The 23,020-nt window shown below is 39.7% G+C and overlaps 3 protein-coding genes and 1 pseudogene across 6 annotated transcripts in view; all 4 read left to right on the forward strand.

Moving 5' to 3' along the window:
• LOC115679425 (disease resistance protein L6-like) overlaps positions 1 to 23,020 on the forward strand; it is a 56,768-nt gene that overhangs the window by 16,060 nt on the left and 17,688 nt on the right. Inside the window, exon 1 of one of the 4 annotated variants that reach the window (XM_056310880.1) lies at positions 6,304 to 6,373. The exons of the other annotated variants lie outside the window; for them this stretch is intronic. The gene's annotated coding sequence lies outside the window, so the exon portion shown is untranslated. Of the gene's footprint in view, positions 1 to 6,303; positions 6,374 to 23,020 lie in introns of those variants that run through there. 4 annotated transcript variants of the gene reach the window in all.
• LOC115669198 (disease resistance protein L6-like) lies at positions 8,654 to 12,376 on the forward strand. Its single transcript, XM_056310368.1, has 4 exons — positions 8,654 to 9,153; positions 10,019 to 11,144; positions 11,919 to 12,159; positions 12,276 to 12,376. Exons 1-4 carry the CDS (start codon positions 8,654 to 8,656, stop codon positions 12,374 to 12,376), a joined length of 1,968 nt encoding a protein of 655 aa, XP_056166343.1.
• LOC130137869 (disease resistance protein RUN1-like) lies at positions 12,519 to 13,994 on the forward strand. The gene has a single exon (XM_056310369.1). The coding sequence runs from the start codon at positions 12,567 to 12,569 to the stop codon at positions 13,992 to 13,994; it is 1,428 nt and encodes a 475-aa protein (XP_056166344.1). The 5' UTR covers positions 12,519 to 12,566.
• Positions 14,649 to 16,399, forward strand: LOC115679524 (disease resistance protein RPV1-like; annotated as a pseudogene).

A 23,020-nucleotide genomic window follows, 5' to 3' on the forward strand; every position in this document is an offset into this window, starting at 1 on the left:
GCGCATTCACGGGATGCTAACCTTAGGGGTAAGGCTATTACGGGATTGAGTTTGCACGACCAAAAAACTCGACCTGGGTTCGATCTTCGACTATATGAATTGACGAGGGAATGTTTTGAGCCAACCGAGACCGGTCTATCTGATTGATCGTGTCCGAAGGGAACTAGTGACAGACCCTCGCAATTATATGACAATCGAGGTCGCCTTAGCTCGAGCAAAGTTAAACGTGATTTGACTTAGTGTCGGTCACGGGTCAAGAGCACATAATCCCAATGAGCCACCCGTTAGCCTGAGATAAACTAAAGTCGCGATTGTTCGATCTTAGTCATTTCTTGGAATTCGGGGCCGGGAATCGAGAATTTTGAAAGTGACAATTTTGGACGGCCGATGACGTTTTCGGCTTGGCCAACCTTGGGGCCACCCATTTCTGCAAAAAAATAGATTTCGGTCCGGGGCCGGAAAAATTACGGTTTTGCCCCTGTGGACACCGATGTTGGATTTTGAGGTCGTTTGAGGTTATTTTTCGAGGCCAAGGTCATTTTAGGGTGGCCACGCATATTTGGAGTGGTTACGGTAAAAAATTAGAATTTCGACAAAAATTGGAAAAATAATATTATTTTATTCCCGGAACTTCGCAGTTGATTTTCGAGGGCTTAGAAAGTGAATTTCGCGATTCCGACACCACATTATGTTGGCCACGCACATATGGAACGCGTATGTGCGAAAATTGGAATTTCGCCCCGGGACCGGAAAATTACCATTTTGCCCCTGGGCTAATTTTTGGGTCCGAATTTTTTTTGGATAAATTGGGATAATTATGGATAAATATCAGCTGCATCCTTGGGGACCATTGACCCTTTTGCCCCTCTCTTTTTAGATAAGAATGAATAGGAACCATTTAATTAGGGGCATTTTAGTCCTTTTTACCTAAGCTTGACACATGGCACCCCTAATTAAATTATTTGACCAAGTTGGCTGACCTCTCTCTCTCCTCACTCACTCTCACGTGAAGACCAGCCCTCTTCAGAAATTTTCTCCCCATTTTCCCACCTTTTCTCTCCACTTTCTCTCCATTTTCCTTCATTTTCTCTCTCGCCGGAGTTTCGCCGGAGCCACGCCGGCCAGCCGTTCCACCTTCCCGCTCTAGCCGAGTTAGTCTAGAGTCCGGTAAGTCGCTCCCTAAACCTCGCCTAGGACGTCGGGTATTTTTCGGACTCGTTTGGGTGCGGTTTGGGGTGATTAGAGGTTGATTAAGGTGTTGATCATGGTTATTGGTGGTTAATCATGGCTATTGGTGGCTGAGTATGACTGTTAGTGGTTGTTGCGGGTTGGATTAGACGTCGGGAAATGAGTTTTGGCGGTTGGAATTCGGTAGAAATCGGTTCGGGCTTGAATCCGTGAGGTTCGGGGTGAATCGCGGATTCGCGGTTACTGTACCCGCCCGGTTTGCTATTTTCGTAGAAAATTTTTTGGGCTGAATTTGAGGAAGTTTTCTTCATGAAAGTTTCTCCCAACATCTTTAAGTATAACATATTTTAATTTGGGAATTTTTGGAAATCATTTGATGCCATTCGGAAGTCCATCTTTGGACCGAAATAAAAATGCCCGATTTACTGTTCACCAGACCTTCGGGTCTGTTCGAATTTTTATAAATTTTTCCAGGCCTATTTTCAAAATACTTCCTTCGCAAAATTTGTTGGGTACATTCGTGGCTATAACATATAAAAATTTCAAAGCTTTTCAAGGTGATTGGGGTGTTGAAATAAATGTATTTTGAGGACAAAATATTCTGTTGGAGCAAACTGATTTTGGTCTGATTTCGAGGGACAAAAAGGCATGGTTGTAGTTTGAACCAGATTTCGTGTTCTTCATAAGAAATGTTTATCGGGATGTGTTTTGTGACATATCCAAAATTTATAATTTTTGGAGTTCGTTTACTATTTATTTTGATGGGATTCCGGTCACTGTTTAGGGTTCGGTTTAGGGGATTTTGTGACTGTTTTAGGGGCTGTTTGGGGCTGAATTGAGAGACTGGTTATTTGGTGGTTGTGGACTGATTTGGTGACGAAAATTTGAGGTATAGAAAGCTTGGGTAGGACCGTGATGTTGTGACTGGATTGGGGTTGAATTGTGCAATCGATCAGTGGGAATTATGCTATGAATTGAATTGTGTACGTGGTTGTGTGATTTGTGATCGTGGGCTGATTTGGATTATGCTTGGGCTGAATGTGGATTGGTGATATGCAGTGTGTGCTTGGCCGTGAGATGTGGTGGTGTGATAGTGCATTCGCGTATTGTATTCGCGTGCCAAGAATGTGTGATTGGGTGGCGTGTTCGTGTGATGAGAATGTGAAATTGTGAAATGTGTGTGAGGTGTGCGTGTTTGGCAGTGTGTAGGTGTGGCCGTGTGACAGATGTGGTTTGAGTGGAACGAAGGTACTGAAATGTAGGATTGGTTCGAAAGGTGAGACCCTGAGGCGTGTACGTTTACGCGGGGTGAGGTCCGTCCTGAGGCGTGTACGTTTACGCGGGACGATGCCGTCCCTGACGAGGTGACGATGCCCGGCCCGACGGGGTGACGATGCCTGACGTGGTCAGAAGACCGTTGGCCTGATGCGTTTTACGCGGGCGCGGTAGAAGGAAAGTGTGTGTAGGATTCCGTCCTGAGGCGTGTTCGTTTACGCGGGACGATGCCGTCCCTGACGAGGTGACGATGCCCGGCCCGACGGGGTGTCGATGCCTGACGAGGTCAGAAGACCGTTGGCCTGATGCGTTTTACGCGGGCGCGGTAGTGATGGAAAGGTTGAGAACGAGCGGGATTTGGCAAGACGAGTGAGAGGATTGTGAAAGTGATGCATGGTGTGAGTTAGTGTGCGAGTGTGTTTGTATCGCGTGATGCAGTGCGCGATTATGGAGTAAAATCTGCTAGGTATGGTATGGGACGTGCCCAAGTAGGTTTTGCTTTATAATCGAGGCACGCGCGCTGTGTGATGTCTCTGTGGTATGATTGGCGTGTGTATTGATATGTGGAAAGTGTGTGATGGCATGTGTGCAAGAATTGTATGTTGGGATTGTGGGCTAACGTGCATGGTGCGTATGCGAGAGAGTCCGGTATGTGTGAATGTTTGATTGCTGGTTGTGTGGTTGTTTGGTTGCGCGTTTGGATGTGTCTGGAATTACGTGATAGCCTAGGTGGGGCTTAGGTTGTGACTTATTGAGATGTGATCTCATGGTTATTTCAACCAAACCATTTCAGAGCCCCCGCCTGAATGTCGAGATTGAGGTCGACTCGGAGTCGTCGGGTGAGCAGACAGCTGCGGAGGATTCAAGTGGTGATGCCGAGGACAGTGAGTCAGAGTGGACGCCTTCGAGAGGGCGTAGGGGATAGTTCTGGGAGGAGGATGTGCCCCATTTTTGGATAGTGCTGACCTAGAGAGCTGATCTTAATAATTTGGTGGTTTGGAGTTTACAGTTCGGTGTGCATATAAATTATTTTATGGTTTGTATTGGCGGATGATGTAAATATTTGGAAGTGTAATATATGCTTGGTAGTTTGTCGATTTGTTCCTTCCTGGTGTTCTCCAATTTTATTGTTCGGGATTTTTGATTGCTTCCGCCGCGATTTAACTCTGATGTTTGGGTTGGGTCGGCGGCGTTCCTGGGACGTCGCACTCTGTTCGACCGGAGGTGGGATGTAGCGGGCTCGACGGGGGTTCGGGGCGTGACATCCCAGTTACCCCAATTTCCACGAATCTGGCCCAGACAACATCAATTAAAGGGTTATTATTTCTTTAGTCGCAATGTTCATTAATTAATTAGAACGTGACTTGACATCAATTAAAATTATATATTTTCTTTTTTGGAGCAATAAAATAATTTTTAATTTCTCGGGCTCTTCCAAGAAAAAGCGCAACGCAACGAAGGGGACTTTCCATGACTTAGAATGGGAGGTGCAATGCAATTGCATATTTTTCTTTTTGGAGGGTAATCAATTAGAATTGTTGATAGAATAATTTTTTATTTGAGGGCAATTTCTCGGGCCCTTCCATGAAAAAATGCAATGCACAAAGAGACTTCCTTTGACTCTCTGGTTCGTCGATAAATTCTCCAAAATTATGTCTATTAGACACTACTCTTACATCTCTCTTCTTACTATTAAACACCGTCGGTATACTTGATAAAATGTTATTTGCTTGGAATTGTGTCAGAAGTGAATGACTGATGGTTTGAACACGCCTATTCCACGTACGAATATTTCAACCCGTTCAACTTTACCTGACTCTGAAAAGGAAAAAAGCACTGCGTGACTAACTAAAAATCGATGCATATTGTCTATTGTTTTTTCTCTTTTTGAAAAACATATCAGTAAAGTAAAACTGAGATAGAATCTAGCTTTTATACAATGCTAGAAAAGTTCAATCTAAAAACTTAAGCCGAAAGGTATAGGAAGACCACATGTATATAAAGAGAATATAAAACCTAGTAGCAATGTGGGATATTTTGACAAAAATAATGACAAGTGCATGACACTGGACTAAGACTTATGTCATTAATACCTAAATCGAATTTTCTGCTATAGTGAAATTGAAATCGAAACTATAGTTTCGTTAGCTTAATTTATGTATTTTTTGTAACTTTATCTAATAGAGTAAAAAAAAAACAAACAAGGGAATTTTAATAGAACAGATTACACAGAGTGTTGTGGAGAGTTACTCTTCTTATTTTAGTTAATCACACTAGTTGCAAAAGTACTAATGTTTTGATGGTTGATTAATCATGTCCTAGATCTTTTATTTTCAGTCGATTGAGTCCTTAGTAATTTGACAAAGATGCAATTAACATCATTGCCTTTGACCTTTAGTAAAAGGGCAGTTATACTCTTTTAGATTGTTATGAGATGAAGCATCATTTTAACCACAATCAGAAATAAAGCATAGGAATGTTATTGATCGGTGATCATTGAATAGATAACTTGATTATAGAAAATCTAAACAGATAGGAAAAACTCTAAGAATATGATTTTGATTTTTTCTTGAGTCACATAAAGTTATGGAAGAAACTTTGATTCTACTTTCAATAAATCTCATAATCAAGTTTCTCGGTCAATTTTCAACGAAACTTATGTGTTTTATTCCTTGATTATTGTAAAATAATGTTTAGTTTTGTGAAAACCTAAAAGGACATGATATTTTGCGATGAGTAAATGTCCCCAGCAGGGAGATTGGGACTCAATTACACATTTTCCAAAAAGGCTTAGGAGTCAATTTACTAAATAGAATGTTTAAGGCTCCATCAACAAACAATAAAAAAAGCTTAGGGCTCCAATAGCACATATAATGTATTTTGAGAACCTTTGTTATTTAGTTGACAATTTAGAATAAAAAATACTTGGAAAATGATCTTATGCAAGTTAATAGCGTGTAATTCTTATTTAGAGGGAAATGTTATTGCCATTTATGAGAAAGATAATACTTCGAAAAAAGAAAAAAATATATTTTTTGCTACTCTCTTTGAGAGTTACCGTAAGAGTCTCACACCCATTACAGAATATTTGGTCCGAATTCTTTGTCCAACAATATATCTTTATCTGTGAAATCTTTATCTTGAAAAAAAATACTTTTTCTCTTGAATAAGAACCTGTATATGACATATTTCACTTAGTTAAATAGAATGTTATACATCAATGAAATGCTTTCTTTATCTTAAATTTGAAAAGATCATTCACGTGCACCATGGAATCCATTGATGTTACATATTTTCTTTTTGGTGGGTATCGATTAGAATAGTTGATAGAATATTTTTAATTAGATAAATTTATTTGTGTTTTTTTATTGTTATCTAGTAGAGTAACAACAAAACAAACAAGGGAATTGCTATAGAACCGATAACACAAAGTGCACGTGGAGAGTTACTCTTCTTCTTTCGGTAAATCACACTAGTATAAAACAAACAAGGGAATTGCTATAAAACAAACAAGGGCTCCTATTGCTCGTATATTGTATTTGGAGAACCTTTATTATTTAGCTGACACTTTAGAATAAAAAATCAATTACATAATAGACTACCATAATATTCAATTAGGGAATATATTTGGATAATTTAGCAAATAATCTTTACAAGTTAATAGGGCGTAATTTTTAGTTAGAGGGAAATGGATTTTCGTCGGCTAGAAGGATATTACTTTGAAAAGAGGTAAAAGAAGGAATTTTTTAAGCTACCCATCTGGACCTTGCCTTAGGAATCTTACATTCGTTACGGAGTGTTCAGATTTGTAAATTGTGGTCTGACCAAACTTTGGTTGTCCAGGGACGAAGGAGAAAGAGGTGTTTTGGTGTTTGGGGGGGCGTCTTACACACTGGGCACAGTGGGTCAGGTAAGTTTCTTCGCTTGAACAAGTTTTCCTTTATAGGCAAGGCATTTTGGCAAACTTGCCAGAGGAATAGTTTGATTTTGGGTAGGGTGTTCATGTTCCACACTTTAGACCATAGGGCTCGTGGTATTTGGCACGAGGACGAGGCTTGTTGATTGGCTGGGCTGTCTGCTTCTTTTGTGAGATGATTGTACCCTCTTTTAACTGAGTAATTCCCTGATTTGGCTGCTGTCCATATTAGTCTATCTTTCTCTTCCATAGGTGGGATGGGGATGGCCAAGATTTGCTCCACAATATTGTCTTCAAACAAGCTATAAAGGCTTTGTTCATTTCATTTCGCCTGGTCTCTATCAATCAGTTCAGACACTAATTGGGGATCATCTTGGTTTGATGGACTTGCAATTGTGCCCAATCTTGTCCACTTGTCTTCACGATTCTAATCGATTTTCCATTACTTACTGATCATTGAACTGAGCCAGCTAATGCATCTCTTCCAATCAGCAAGCTGTGCCACCCCCAGGACGATCTCTGTCCTTTCCTCGCATGCCAAAAATCAGTATTGGGGAAGTAGAGCCCTTTCAGTATTTGGCACCAAAGCGTCGAAGGTAATTGTGCCATCCTCCAAGCATGTTTGCCTAGCATTTCCCTATTAAATGTAATTAGGTCACAAAAACCCATACCTCCACTGTCCTTCCTCTTTTTCATTACCTCCTAGCACTTCCAGTGTATACTAGCCTTGGAATCATTGTTTTTCCACCAGAATGAAACAATCTTTTGTTCAATGGCTTTACAAAGGGAAAGTGGTATCTTGAAGATTGACATGGCATATTGCGGGAGCGCCTTGACAACCGTTTTCAATAGGATCTCCATTCTAGCCTTTGACATCATCTTTTCCTTCCACCCTTCAAGTTTCATAATTACCCTAGCCTGTATCCAAGCGAACATTTGTTTCATTGATACGCCCTGATCCGAAGGGATACCCAATTATTTCCGTGTTTTGTCTATTTCTGGGACTCTCAATTCCTGTGCCATATTCCTACGAAGATTCTGGGGGTAGCCTGAGCTAAAGAAAACACCTGACTTGTTTAAATTGATTGCCTGGCCCATGGCAAAACAGTATTGATAGAGAATGTTAGCCAGGTTTTGGCATTCTATAACTTTCCCTTTCGGGAGAAAGATAGAATTGTCCACAAACAACAAGTGGAAGAGACTTGGGCAATGTCAATTAGCTTTATTCCTTTTACTCGACCATCTTCAACTGCTTTTTATAGTAAGGAGAGGACATTAGCCACAAGTATAAAAAGATAAGGTGAGAGGGTCACCTTGTCGGATTCCACATGTCGGGTTGAAAGAAGGCAAAGGCTCCCCATTGAACTTCACACTAAATAAGATAGTAGTGACACATTGCATGATCCACGAGACCCATTTTCTACAGAAACTCATTTTTAGCATACAAGCTTCCAGGAAGTCCTGCTCAATCCTATCGTAGGCTTTTTGCATATCTAATTTTAGCACTGCTTGGAATTTTTTCGTCCTTTTCCTGATTCGTTGGTTCAGTACCTCTTGAACTATCAGGATATTATCCTGAATCTGCCTTCCGCTAACAAAGGCACTCTGTTCCACTGCAATCAATTGAGGTAGCCACGTTCTTAACCGGTTACCTTGCACCTTTGAAATGATCTTGTTCGTGAAGTTGCAAAGGCCAATGGGTCGGTATTGTTAATTAGAACTTGACGTGAAATTGATTGATATATATATTTTTGAGTCTGTTTGTTTGATGGAAATTAGTGGAATTGTTTTCATGAAAGATGAGTCTTTTTCTTATGTTTGATCGTGTCGAAAATCACTTGAAAGAAATTCTGGTGTTTAACAAAAAATGAAATTGATTGGAGAATCCATTACAAATTGCCTTTAAAACGACAGTGCGGTCGTATTTAGAACCAATTCACAAACTTCGAGCTCAAATAAGTATTCTACTTATTGTTCCCGGTGCGAATAATAAACGAGACGAGTTTATGAAATCAGATTTGAACTTGTCCTGTTGTGGCCTGGGGGAAAGTTTTGAGTTTAGTAAATTGGATCGTGAGGTGGAATCAATTGAAATTATTAATCAGAATGGTTTATAAAATACTATTTTATTGCAGGAAATTTCCGCAGCCCTTCCCACGATTCTTTGGCTCGTCTATAAATACCTCCAGATTTGCATGCATTAGACACTACTCTCTTACATCTCTCTCCTCATTATTCAACTCGACCACTACCCTTTAGCTCCCGAAGATTGCAATGAGGAAATATTCGGATGGAACAGCGGCATCGACCAGTAGAGGCGATGTTGAGTCGTCGCTGGGGGCTGAATACGAGGTGTTCTTGAGTTTTAGAGGGCCTGACACTCGCCAGAATTTTGCCGATTGCCTCTATCACGCCATGGATGGAGCTGGCATTCGCGTTTTCATAGACAACGAAGAGATCAGAAAAGGCGAAGAGATCGAAGGCGAACTGAAGCGTGCGATCGAGAGCTCCTCAATTTGTATTCCCATCTTCTCTAGAAACTACGCTGTCAGTGCGTGGTGTCTTCGCGAGCTTGCATACATGGTGTATCGCAAAGCGATGATTCTGCCGGTCTTCTTTGACGTGGAACCCAGAGATGTCAAGCTTAAAACTAAGCTGTACCATGATGCTCTGCAGAAGCACGAGGAGAAGTATGGCTGCGAGGTCGTGCAGATATGGAAGAAGGCTCTGGAGAAGGTCCCTGATATGAGCGGATGGCATCTCAAAGATACCGGGTAAGGTTTGGGCTTTTATTTTTTTCTTTGATTAGATATTTAATTGATATAGCTATAAATAATAAGAAATATTATCATCCTTGCATTAAAAGTTACAACTACCCATCGTTCTCTTTTTCATCTAATTGTCACTCAATCTCCACATATTTTATGACTACTCACTACACATCCACTCAATTAAATCAATTCCTTTCAAAACATACATGACTTTTCTGACCAATTAAATCAATTCCTTTCAAAACTAGATGAATTCTCTATTTAGACATGACAAATCCAATCTGAATTCATTATTCAATTTGCATCCTTTAGATTGAATAAAACTCCCTTTTTATTAACTTCTAAAATACTGTTATGTAGGTTTGTTTTAATAAAACAATTGTTCTAGCTATTACTATTTTACTCCATGCAAAACTAGTAAACCGAGCACACACTGTATGTGAGCAATAAAAAATGAATAAACAAATTCTTTGCATATATTTAGTGGAAGAAAATCTAAAGGTTTCGATTTTTAACAATTTATGGATGAGGGAGAATCTTTTACAAAGTTTAAGATTTCATCCTTATCTTAGCAATTTACATCTTTGACCATAGTATAAAATACCCAATTGCAATTCGTTTTAAGTAAATTGACTGGATTTTGGTTGATTGAGGAGGAGGGGTGCAATTCACTTACGGTCGACTTTTTTCCTACATATCCACAGAGTATATATACAAATAATTTATGGGAGAGGGGGTGGTCGCACCCGCTTCCTCCCTCACCCCTCCTCTATGGTTGGTTTATGTTTAATTCATAATATTCCGGAGCTCGATAGTTTAATATTCTATTTGGATGTTTCTTACTAGACCCTTTTATCAAATATGACAGTCACGGCGAACTCATTAAAATAATCGTTGCTGAAGTTTCGATCAAGCTGAATAAAAAAGACAAAAAGCTGCCGGATCATTTAGTCGGAATTGAGGATTGTGTTGATGATGTCATGCGCCTAATAGATGAAGGTTCACCTGATGTTCGTTATCTGGTAATCCACGGAATGGGGGGCATCGGTAAGACGACTCTTGCCAAAGTCGTCTTTAACCAAATTTCCAGTCGATTTCACGGGTGCAGCTTTATTTCGAATGTTCGAGAAGCTTCAAATGGCAGCAAAGTCGTTCAATTGCAAAAGCAATTATTGTCGGAAATTCTCAACTCCAATCCACACGAGTTTTATGACTCTGATGCAGGGATTTACCAAATTAACACGAGATTCCGCCGCAAGAAAGTCCTCATTGTTCTAGATGACTTAGATGAAATGGATCAACTCTCAAAACTTGCTGAAAAGCCTGATTGGTTTGGTCCAGGGAGCAGAATTATTATTACAACAAGGGACACGAACTTTTTGCCGATTGAAGAGGAGAACCGAGAAAATAATGTCCGGACGCATTTCAAAGAGTTTACAATCTATCAAATGAGAGAATTGTCCAGTCGCCATGCTCTTCAACTTTTTAGCAAGCATGCATTCAAAATGGATTCTCCTCCACATGATTATGATCATATTTCTCACGATATTATTTGCAAAACCGGTAGACTTCCTTTGGCTCTCGTGGTTATCGGTTCCTCTCTTTATGGCAAAAGTAAACCAGATTGGAAAGCCACGTCGAAGAAATTAGATTTAGTTCCCAATCGAGATGTCTGTCACAAATTAAAGATTAGCTTTGAAATGCTAGAGGATGCACAAAAAGAAATTTTTCTTGATATCGCGTGTTACTTTATTGGTAAAGAAAGAATCCATCCACATTATATGTGGAAAGCATTGGATTTTTCCCCCAAAATTGAGATCCCTGTCCTTTCTCGTATGTCTTTGATAAAGGTTGATGGTAATGACAAACTGTCGATGCATGACCTGCTAAGAGACCTTGGAAGAGAAATTGTTCGAAAAGAACACAAATTTCTGGAGAAGCGTAGTAGACTATGGTCTCCCAAGGATGCGTTGAACGTAGTGCAGCATAGAAAGGTACATTTTATTCATAGCTACCGTCTTTTCGATCATGGAAACATCTGCTCAAAGCTTAAATTATATTCCTAGATGTGTTCTTTTGTCTGTGTTGTGCATCGCATAAAACTACATTTGTCAAGTTTGAGTGAAATGACAGTAATATCATGACTTATATCTGTTGGTTGTTGGTCTGATACTAGTTGGTTTTTGGTCCGATACCAATGTTGGATCGCGAAAGCATGATTTTGATATCACTATTTAGTTTGTGGTTTAATGTGCTAGTTTGTTTGTGTGCGGGATATATTCGGAAGAGGATGACAAGAGAACAAGGTAAGAGAACTCCAAGGATATAGCCAATGGGATAAGAAAAAATATAGTTTCATTATTTCAACAAAGTAGTTATACTGCTCCCCACACAATTACATGAATGATTCTAAGCTCTACTTATGGGGCAATTCCATCGACTTTGACAGGGAAAATCTCTGCCGAGTTGTGCTTAGATATATATTTTTTTCTTTTAAAATTTTTCTAGGCACAAGCATACGTGGACTTATATCCAAGATATTATTGTTGTCTTTGCAGAGAAGGAGAGGTCTAGATGCTTCTTGAAAATGGATCACTGATTCTAACAATATCTAGCAATATATATTAATTGCTTACATTTACAACCCCAAAGTAGAAGAAAACTGAATGGTTTACTTATAGAATAGGTCTATGCAATATTTAATCACGGAATGCTTCGCTCTTTTTCTTCACCGTAGAAAGTTCACTTATGCCTTTTCATGTTGTTAGGGAACAGATAACATCACAGCACTCAAACTAACTGGACTTCCACAGGAGCACAACTTTACAAGTGAAGAGTTTTCACGGCTGCCTAACTTAAGGTTGTTGGAATTAGAGGGAGGGAACTTGACAGGAGACTTTAAAAATCTTCTCTCGAGTTTAAAATGGCTCTCTTGGCGTCGTTGCCCTTCAGACTTGCAGGCAATCAATCTATGTTTACGGAACTTAGTTGTGCTCAAGCTTTCGGACAGTGAGATTCTCAAGACCTGGAATGGATGGGGTCCATGCTTGGTATGATTTCGTATTACATATATGTTTGTTGCCATTTCCCTTGCCTTACTTTTCTAATTCTAATTTGTTTCACAGGCAAATCGCGACTTGAAAGTTATACATCTCATGAGATGCCATCTCTCGATAACTCCCAACTTCTCAACGTGCTTGAATTTGAGGATACTGGTTTTTGCTGAACATTTTCCGGAGTCGCCACAAATCGGTAGCTCTATCGGTAAGCTAGAGCACCTAAAGCGCTTGGAAATAATTGCATCTGGAGTTCAGCCGTCAAAGTTTTCTGGAAGCCTCCATTTTGACCTGTACAAAGTGCCTTCTGCAATATGCCGTCTAAAGCACCTGTCAAGTCTAAAGCTAGAGGGGCAGTGTATGCGAGAGCTTCATCCATCTATTGGAGAGATGGCGTGCTTGACATGCTTGTCTTTAGTGCAGTGTTATCGGCTTAGAAAGCTTCCAGACTCCATTGGGAAATTGAGATTGTTGCTCGAATTGAATTTGTTTAACACAAGAATCCGAGAGTTACCTGATTCTATCACAGTTTTCAAAAGGTTGGAGAAAATGTACTTGGGATACACTCGGATAAGAGAGCTACCAAACTCCATTGGAGGACTAGAATCATTGCTCGACTTTGACTTGCAATGTACCGAGATTACAACACTGCCTGCTTCTATTGGATATCTTAAGAGACTGCAGCGCTTAAATATGTATTGCAGTAAGATAAGAGAGTTACCGAATTCTATTGGAGATCTCAACAGGTTGGAGAAAATGGACCTGGGACACACTCAAATAAGGGAACTACCAAATTCCATTGGAGGACTTATGTCATTAATCGACTTCGACTTGCGATATACAAAGATTACAAGTCTGCCTGCTTCTATTGGATATCTTAAAAGGCTGAAGCACTTAAATATGTACAAGAGTAAGATAAGGGAGCTGCCGAATCCCATAGGAATGTTGGAGAATCTTGAATCGTTGGCATACCCCGGTTGTAGAAATACAGATATCACATGGCCTCCACAGCTTTCGGAACTTTCTATATTTGGTGATGATCCTCGATCTCTCACATGGCCTCCTCAACTTTCGAGACTCTCCGTATTTTGTGATGATCCTCAATCTCTCCCAAGTCTTCCTTTAGGTCTTCGTAGTTTCGCATTACACGGTGTCAAGTTACCGATAGAGCAACTACTCCTCTCCGAATTGAGACATTTGCCTGAATTAACACTCATTGGATGGGGATTGAGAGAGATCAAGTTTGAGCAGCTAGAGAATCTCCATTATTTAACGGTGGATAGCTGTAAATCACTGGTGAGGCTATCGGGTCTGTCTAGCTTACGAAAGGTCGAAAATTTAAATATCATTGGTTGCTCACTGCTAATCGAGATTCAAGATTTGGGAGAAATGGAATCATTGGAGAAATTACTACTTAGTGATTGCAGTTTCATGAAAACGTTACCTGATCTATCAAAACTACATAAGTTGCAAAGTTTGTCCATACGCAACTGTAAATCACTGCAAGGTTTGCCTGATTTGCCGCACTCGCTGGAGGCATTACTCATTATCAATGGGAGCTCTATAAAAAGGTTACCTGATTTATCAAAACTACATAAATTGAAGTATTTGTATGTAAGTCACTGCAAATCACTGCAAGGTTTGCCCGATTTACCAAACTCCATAATTGATCTCCAGCATCATGCATGCCCATTGTTAGGCGTGCCTCGTGACTTTTTCGAATTTTGCCGGTGGTGTCGGAAGTCCAACCCGGGCCAATCTTCAAGGAGGCGAACAATGTGGGGGTGACACTTGGTACTCTTTCCCATTTCACGCGTACTTTGCCTTATTTTCTTCAATTTTCTTTTCCCTTCCCATTTCTTTATTTCATTGTCCCCTTCCAAACAATCAGCCAACTTTTTTGTGGTTCTTCCTGTTCACTGTAAAGATGCATATCCCCATTTTCCACATTGCAAAATTACTCGCTCTAATCTTCTCTGGTTTATTTACAGAACTAGTCTATGCAATATTTACTAATGGAATGCTTCGCTCTTTTTCTTTACCGTAGAAAGTTCTCTTATGCCTTGTCATGTTGCCAGGGAACAGATAACATCACAGCACTCAAACTAACTGGACTTCCAAAAGAGCACAACTTTACAAGTGAAGAGTTTTCACGACTGCCTAACTTAAGGTTATTGGAATTAGAGGGGGGGAACTTGACAGGAGACTTCAAAAATCTTCTCTCGAGTTTAAAATGGCTCTCTTGGCATTGTTGCCCTTCAGACTTGCAGGCGGTCAATCTATGCTTAGAGAACTTAGTCGTGTTCAAGCTTTCAGACAGTGAAATTCCCAAGAACTGGAATGGATGGGTTCCATGCTTGGTATGGTTTTGTATCCCATGTATACGTTTGTTGCCATTTCCCTTGCCTTACTTTTCTAATTCTAAATTGTTTCACAGGCAACTCATGACTTGAAAGTTCTATATCTCGTGAGATGCCATCTCTCGACAACTCTCGACTTCTCAACGTGCTTGAATTTGAGGATATTGGTTTTTGCTGAACATTGTCCAGAGTCAACACAAATCGGTAGCTCTATCGGTAAGCTAGAGCGCCTAAAGCGCTTGGAAATAATTGCAGCTAGAGTTCAGCTGTCAACGTTGTCTAGAAGCCCCCATTTTGACCTGTGCACAATACCTTCTACAATATGCCGTCTAAAGAACCTGTCAAGTTTAAAGCTAGAGGGGCAATGTATGCGAGAGCTTCACCCATCTATTGGAGGGATGGCAGGTTTGATGTTCATGTCTTTAGAGCATTGTTGTTGGCTTAGAAATCTTCCAAACTCCATTGGGAAATTGAGATCATTGGTTGAATTGAATTTGTTCAACACAAGAATCAGAAAGTTACCTAATTCTATTGGAGATCTCAAATGGTTGGAGAAAATGAAACTGGGATACACTCGGATGAGGGAGCTACCAAACTCCATTGGAGGACTAGAATCGTTGCTCGACTTAGACTTGCGGTATACTGATATTATAGTACTGCCTGCTTCCATTGGATACCTTAAAGGACTGCGGTTCTTAGTTGCGATTAAAAGTAAGATACGAGAGTTACCTGATTCTATTACAGATCTCAAAAGGTTGGAGATAATGGACCTGGGATACACTCAGATAAGGGAGCTACCAAACTCCATTGGAGGACTAGAATCATTGCTCGTCCTAGACTTGTCCTATACAAAAATTACAGAATTGCCTGCTTCTATTGAATTTCTTAAAAGGCTGGAGAGCTTATGGATGTATGGGAGTAAGATAAGAGAGCTACCGAAGGACATGGGGATGTTCGAGAATCTCGAACAATTGGTAAACTGCGGTTATGGAAATATAGATATCACATGGCCTCCTCGACTTTTGAGTCTGCATATTTTGTGATGATCCTCGATCTCTCCCAAGGCTTCCTTTAGATCTTCGTTATTTGGAATTAAACGGTGTCAAGTCACCGCCAGAGCAGCCCTTCCTCTCCGCATTGAGATGTTTGGATGAGTTAATATTCTCTAGATGGGGATTGAGAGACATCGAGTTTAAACTGTCAGAGAACCTCCTTCATTTAAAAGTGGAATACTGTAAATTGCTGGTGAGGCTATCAGGTCTATCAAACTTAAGGAATGTCACGGATTTGGAAATCTATTCGTGTTCACAGCTAATTGAGATTCGAGATTTGGGAGAAATGAAATCGCTAGACCAATTAACTATTGGTGAATGCAGATCCATAGAAAGAATAACTGACCTATCAAAAATACATCAATTGGGGTATTTGAAAATATGTCAATGTGAATCATTGCAAGGTTTGCCTGATCTATCAGAACTACACAAGTTGCGGAACTTGCAACTCTCTCACTGTAAAGCGCTGCAAGGTGTGCCTGCAGTTCCAAACACATGCTGTCGAGATGTTCATGCATGCCCACTGTTAGGCGAGTACGGTGACTTTGCCGGAGATTGCTATTGGTGTAGGAAATCCATCCCGGGCCTACTTTCAAGGAGGCCATATATGTATATGTGACAGGTGGCACTCTTTCCTATTTCATTCGTACTTTGCCTTAATTTCTTCATTTTTTTTTCTTTTCCCTTCCCGTGTCTCCTTCCGAACAATCAGCCAACTTCTTTGGTAGTTCTTCCTGTTCACTCTAAAAGATGCATATCCCCCATTTTTCAGTCTTTCCCATTTCTGTATTTCATTGTCTAATCTTATCTAAGTTTAATTAGATAAATCTGTGACGGTGCGTACTCGTGGTGCTTTATGAGAAGTTGACATCGACACTCTCTCCACCTAACACATGGCGATTTTTCTTCTATTGTTTTTTTTTCTTAGGATAACTTAATTGTGATTAACAAATGAAGCAATGCCACGAATTGTTTTAACAAAAAAATTAAATCAAGCTTCATCATAGTAGTATTAAATGAGTTGACAAAACCTTGTCTCCACCAGGTGACAAAAGTAGAGGAAAATTGTAACAAAAGAAAGCTACACCAAAAAACATCAGTAAAGCATGTCAAGTCAAAGATCGAACTAAAGCAGAGGATTTTCAAAACTGACGTAGCATGGTCATCACAAACTGGGCGTTGAAGCTAAAAGAGATTAATCTCAAATTATCTAACAAACAAAAAGTGACTTTGTAATTGAATATTGCATTAGGAAAGAAAGTCTACGGCATAAAAAGAGGGATAAAGGCACCAATAGATCATGAAATTTTGTGAAATGTTTAATTGAGTCTTTGAATTTTTTTTTGGTCAATTATGTTCTTGAACTTCAATTATTAGGTCCGGCAATGACGACTGTGAAAGAAAGAAAGGAAGAAACATGATTTAGTGAAATTAAATGGGTGCTTTAAGAAGTCCGAACACTCAATGCTTAGATTACTTAGCCGCTCTGGCATGGCGTGACCTAGTATTTCAATCCAAAATCGCTCATTAAAATTTCGTTAGATGACACAAACGAGACATCGCCGTTTCGAAGGTGTAGTAAAGTAATGCCTTGGCTGCAAGATGCGTTCCCGCGTCCCCGTCGAGATTAAGGGGGCGTGGGTTCGTGTTCTTGGAGCACCCCCCTCCCCTTCCCTCCCCTTTTCACTCACATGCGTTCTCTCTTGCCGACGTTAGAATTGCATGTATGCTCATTGCGCCTCTTCGGTTTCGACTCTCTGTCCGGATCTTTGCTGCTCGATTTTCAATTTTGAATCTTTGCTTTATTCATAGGAATCGATTTTATTAAGTTGCTCAGCTGATGTGTGTTGCTATTGAGCTTTGTAGGATCTAAATATGGCTTTGTTTAAGGCCATGAATCACGTTGAGCGCGATTATCCACATAGTACCCTCGAGGTAAATCTTATGTGCTTATTTTTTGTTCATTGGAATTTGTTTCGCTCTATTTCATAAAACTAACATGAAAGTACTAATCAGTAATAAGCTTAAGTCTTCGCACACAAAAATAGATTTGACTGCCACTAGAAAGAGAGGATAACATTGATCACTTTCCTCAGGAAGGTGCCATTCTTGTGCAAATTCAGAGAAAAGTGGAGAATGTCTTTGGGTTCTGATTTTATTAGCAAATTGATGTGTAGATCACACACCCACCTGGCCCTCTTGTTCAATGCTGCATCACATAACAATTCAAGAATATCCTAAATTTTACTTCTGAAATCATTTGGTACAAACTTTTATATTTGTGTATCAATCTATGTCTTGGATTCTCCTTGAGAATTAATTATAAGGGTCAGGTGCAATTTGAAGTGAAGAGTCCTTGTCAAATCAAAGGTGGTCACAAGCTCTGTATCGCCATTTCATTTATTGCCGAGGCAAAGAAAATCTATGTGATTTTTTCCTAGCTCTAGATCAGAGCAACAACCTTCTTGGAATCGTGTTACCTATCTTTTTTTTTTGTTTTGTTTGACATTTCCTACGATGAGTCGATTTGACTATACTTTCAAGCACGACTTGAACACAATACAGCCTATGACAAGAAACTTGAGTGATGGTCAACCTTGCAGGTTAAAAAAAGTTTGTGCTGTGTAGTTGGCGTGCAATTATTGGTGATAAGAACTCCCACGGAGTTATCGCTGGGCTCTCGCAAAGAACAAGATTAATTGAAGTCGACTTTCAACAAAGCAAAAAGAGAGAAGATTTTATTGGGTGGACTGGTAATTTCATGGGTGATAATGTATTACATTTTGGGATTGTGATCGGTTGTTGTAGGTGTATTTTTGGAGCTTTAGATTGGTTGTCGTAGTATGGGCTGTGATTAGTGGTAAGTTTAATTGTTTTGTAAACTCATCTGTTCTTTTTTTGTAATGCAAATATTTAAGTTTAATGAATCAGGTGTTTATTGATGAGTTTGGTTAATGATGGTTGCTTGATCATGTGCTTGCGGTTGAGTTGATGATGACGGTTAATGAGTTGATGGGCTGTGATTAGTGGTAAGTTTAATTGTTTTGTAAACTCATCTGTTCTTTTTTTGTAATGCAAATATTTAAGTTTAATGAATCAGGTGTTTATTGATGAGTTTGGTTAATGATGGTTGCTTGATCATGTGCTTGCCGTTGAGTTGATGATGACGGTTAATGAATTGATGATGGTTGAATGATGAGTTGGTGATGATGGTTACTTGGTCAAATGCTTGCAGCTAAAATTGTTGGAAAGCAATGCACAACACCTTCCGTGCTGAGTGCACAGTACAGCACTTGCTGCGCACACAGGCTGTGCGTACAGCACTTAGCCATATTGTGCAAACATTGCTGTGCATTGCTGCTATGCTACTGTGGCGATGATTGATGATGAAAAAGGCACAACTCAATAGAAGTCAAAGAAGACTAAATAGCATTACATTAACTTATAGTGATTCACATTGTTTGATGTAAAAGAAAAATATCCCAACATGACCAATCTTCCTAACACAGCAAATTTATACATACTTTAACTTCAAATTGCTCTCTATATAGACCTATAGAGATCCATCCATATTAACCAGTAGTACAAAAAAAAATGTTGTTGCTCTTGCTGCCCTTGCATATCTCAAAAATTTCTCGTCTACCACTTTCATGTTGTGGTCCTTACATCCTCCTCTTTACCTACAATTGGATAAAATAATTCAATTAGTCAAGGCAAGTGCAAATAAAAACAATTTTAGGACAAAGTGAAGGATAAGATGGATATCTTCATCTTCTTTATGATCACTTTGGTGAACATTTTCATGGGGTACTGCAAGTCGGAAGAAACTCTGAACAAAATCCGGCATGTCCACTCCCTCTAAGAGAACTGTGAAGAGCATAATTTTCCTTGAATGGTGAATTGTCGGTCCGAAACGTGATGTTCGGTACCTCTACAATACACCTCTGCACATATCACAATCATAAGATATAATAGCTAAAAGTCTTGAGAGGAAAATGTGTAGTGAAATCAAATCATGTTCCATTCAGCTTCTATAAATGGACCCACCCTTAGCGTTGCATACATTCCTAACTCACCGATCATTTTGATGAATTTGACCAAATCATAGTTCCCATTGAAATTGTGCTGCAGTTTTAGCTCAAATTGTGAAACATCTTAAATCCTAAAAATAGCTCATGAAATAGGAAAAGCAGCGAAGCTAAAGTGTTACCTGACCCTGCGATTCATGAATGTTCCACAAGACATAAGTTTGAATCACATTGAGACCGCCCTTTTTCGCATTCTGTAGAATGTCTCCCACATCTGGTCTGAAAAAAAAAAAAGTGTCTGTTAGTTTTGAAATAGAGCGAAACAACTTCGAATAAACAAAAAATAAGCACATGCGATTTACCTCGAGGGTACTATGTGGGTAATCGCGCTCGACGGGATTACCCACAAATAGCAATGTCCGGTTCGCGCTAAACATGATAATCACGCTCAACATGATTCGTGGCTTTACCAATAGCAATTTCCGGCTCCTATAAAGCTCACTAGCAACACACACCAGCTGAGCACCTCTATAAAATCGAGCCCCGTGAATAAACCAAACATTCAAAATTCAAAATCCCAGAAACAACTCAATTTAATTCTACAGCAACCTTCTCATTCGAGATTACTGTAACCGAACGGTCAGCTCCGAATCAGAGACTGCAACTACGACACAAACTTTTCTTCCTAGAGATCAAACAACACTGCATTTCTTCAACGACACGGAGTGAACAAGCACCGTGATAAGCTCGCTATCACAAACGCTAAGAGCCGACCCCAAAACCTCCATCAGTCGCAGAAGCCACGGAAAAACCCCAGCGAAAAGCCAGAGGCGAACCAAATACGCACGACTCCACGAAAAACGAAACGTTTCTAACAACCCAAAATGGTCGATAAAAACCGTGGAAAAGAGAAGAAGACGGAACAGAATCGGCGGCGACTCGATCGAGAAGCGAAGATCCGGACAGAGAGTCGAAACCAGAGAGGCGCGACGAGCACACATGCAATTCTAACGATCGGCAAATCGAAAATGAACCCAAAAACCAACGACGGAGTTGAAGTTCGCGGACGACGGAGCCTGGGAAAGAAGAGCCGACGGCGGACGACGGATTGAAGCTGGCGAGGAGCAGGATCGGGCGAAAGCGTTTTGCTTGAGCAACTGGGAGAAGAGGAAAAAAATGTGAAAAATTGAAGGAAAATCCTAGTCCCAAATCAATTTGGGAGATTTTATCCAATTTTTTACCCAATTGATTTGTTGGACAAAATTGCCCCTGATCTAGTCGCAAGAAAAAGTCCGCTGGCGAGTTTAGGCCCTTGTTTGAGACTACCTTAGCCACTTCATGCTCTTATTTTAGATAACGTCCACTCAGTATCAATTTTTGAATATGGCCCAACTTCATGCATTTATTTGAAATTTTCCCTTAATTTTTAGATAAGCACAAAGTTTTGCCCGTGAGGATTACTTAATTTTCTTTGCCCAGAGAAAAAACAAATTCCTAAAGAGAGAACAAGAGAAAGATTGATGTACTTTCTTTACGTGAAAAATAAAAGCACGATATAAGTTCGTTTGCGGTAACCATATCTAGATTAACATGATAAAGGCCGTTAAACTAGGGGTAATCGGTTTTCTGTCCGGTCCGATCCCACCCAGGAGTCGGGAATTGGACCAAAAGGACTGGTTACGGTCAGGTCCGATTCCCGAGCGGTCTAATGGGAGATGAAAGTGAAATCAAAATGCAACCCTTACACATTCGTGTCCAGACATTGAGAACCCAAACTACTGTTTTCCAGCAATAAGTTCATGAATTTGACCACATCACAAACCCATTATGATACTAGTTGGTCGGTGTTGTACTCCCTTTGAGAGTTTATAGTGCTTATAGATTATTCACGATGGTTAATTTTATGAGCGGATTACTGAACGCAGAGGACAAAGATAAACAACAAAGTAGCTCCAAACGGGACACATGAGAAGGGAAAGGAAAGAAATTTTCACGAGAAATAAAAAAATAAAAAATCATCCGTCCAGTCTGGGTGGTCCGGTCGGTCCAATTCCTCCTGGAAACAAGGAACGGATTGAAAATCATTGGTTCCAATTTTATGGAATCGGGAATAGGACTGACGCCCGGGAGAATCACCTAGAACCGGCTGGTTCGATCCGGTCCGGGTGGTACTCACTTCAGTCAATCTGTGTTGCTCGCCCTTACGTTGTTTTATTTTATTTTTGGTCGAAAGCCCTTGTTTTTCCGTAGCAAGACTCTCTCTCCGCTACGCTAAGCCACCGTTAAATGCCACGATGACATCCTATTTGCCTATTCAAATTAGAAGAATAAAATTGAACTTATGGCTCAGGCCGTATAAACTATAAATATAGGCCCTTGCTCAAGCCCACAAAGATGCTTTCGACTGGCCCTTATGGCTCAGGCCGTATCTGGGTAGGCCCGTGTGGCGCCGGGCCTATTTTTAAGTCTACTACCGATAACTGATTTATTGAGTAAAATATTTAAATTAAGCTTACTTGATAAGAAAAATTTTCTCTTAATAAATGAGGTCTAAAATGAGTTAACGAGCTTTATCACTAATAAATAAATTTAACACTAGCTATTGCGGTAAGTATAACTCTTCGTAAATTTCTAGTCATTCTTGACAAATACTGAAGTTCATGGTAATTATAAGTTGTTTTCGATAGATAATACTTTTTTTTTACATATACAAGTTGCTCTAAGTCAACACAAGTTGTTTTCTTATAAAACTAACTCGTCCTTGCTAAATATAAGTTTCCCTTTTCCTCATTTGTTTTAATAATAGTGTAGCATTACTAATGATAACTATAATTTATCGAGTACGAGTTTATTTGAAGCTATATTCACTAGGAATGAAAACGTTTGCAATGAACATTTATCATGAGTTCATGACCTTTGTCGTTGTTGCGAAATAGTGCGAGAGCTAAAGGATCTAATTAATTAATTAATTTAGAAAACAAGAGTAAAAGAAAGAGAGCAAAAATCTGATCTAATTGATTAATTAGTATAAAGCCTAGCCTATAGACTCATTGGGTACTCTGATCTCCACGTGGCCACCTTTGATTGGTGGCAAGCCACTCGTCGGTGCCGGGGGCGGTGCCACCGCCCATCCCTTCCTCTCCAGTGTTTATGATTTTAGATTTTTAATTTTCTTCGTTATTTTTATTCCACATCAATAAGTAAATCTAATTATTATCCATATGTTACTGATGTGGTTTGTCACATCAGAATTTCAATCCATGTACTTGATGGAAGGACTAACACGAACAAAAAAAAAATTATATAGTTCAAGGACTCAAGGTGGTCAATTTTTTTTTATTAAGGACCTCATTAAACAATTTTACAAAATTTCG

The sequence above is a fragment of the Syzygium oleosum genome, unplaced genomic scaffold (assembly GCF_021117445.2).
Source record: "Syzygium oleosum isolate NSW1041296 unplaced genomic scaffold, Sole_v2.1 Sole_v2.04, whole genome shotgun sequence".
NCBI lineage: Eukaryota > Viridiplantae > Streptophyta > Magnoliopsida > Myrtales > Myrtaceae > Syzygium > Syzygium oleosum.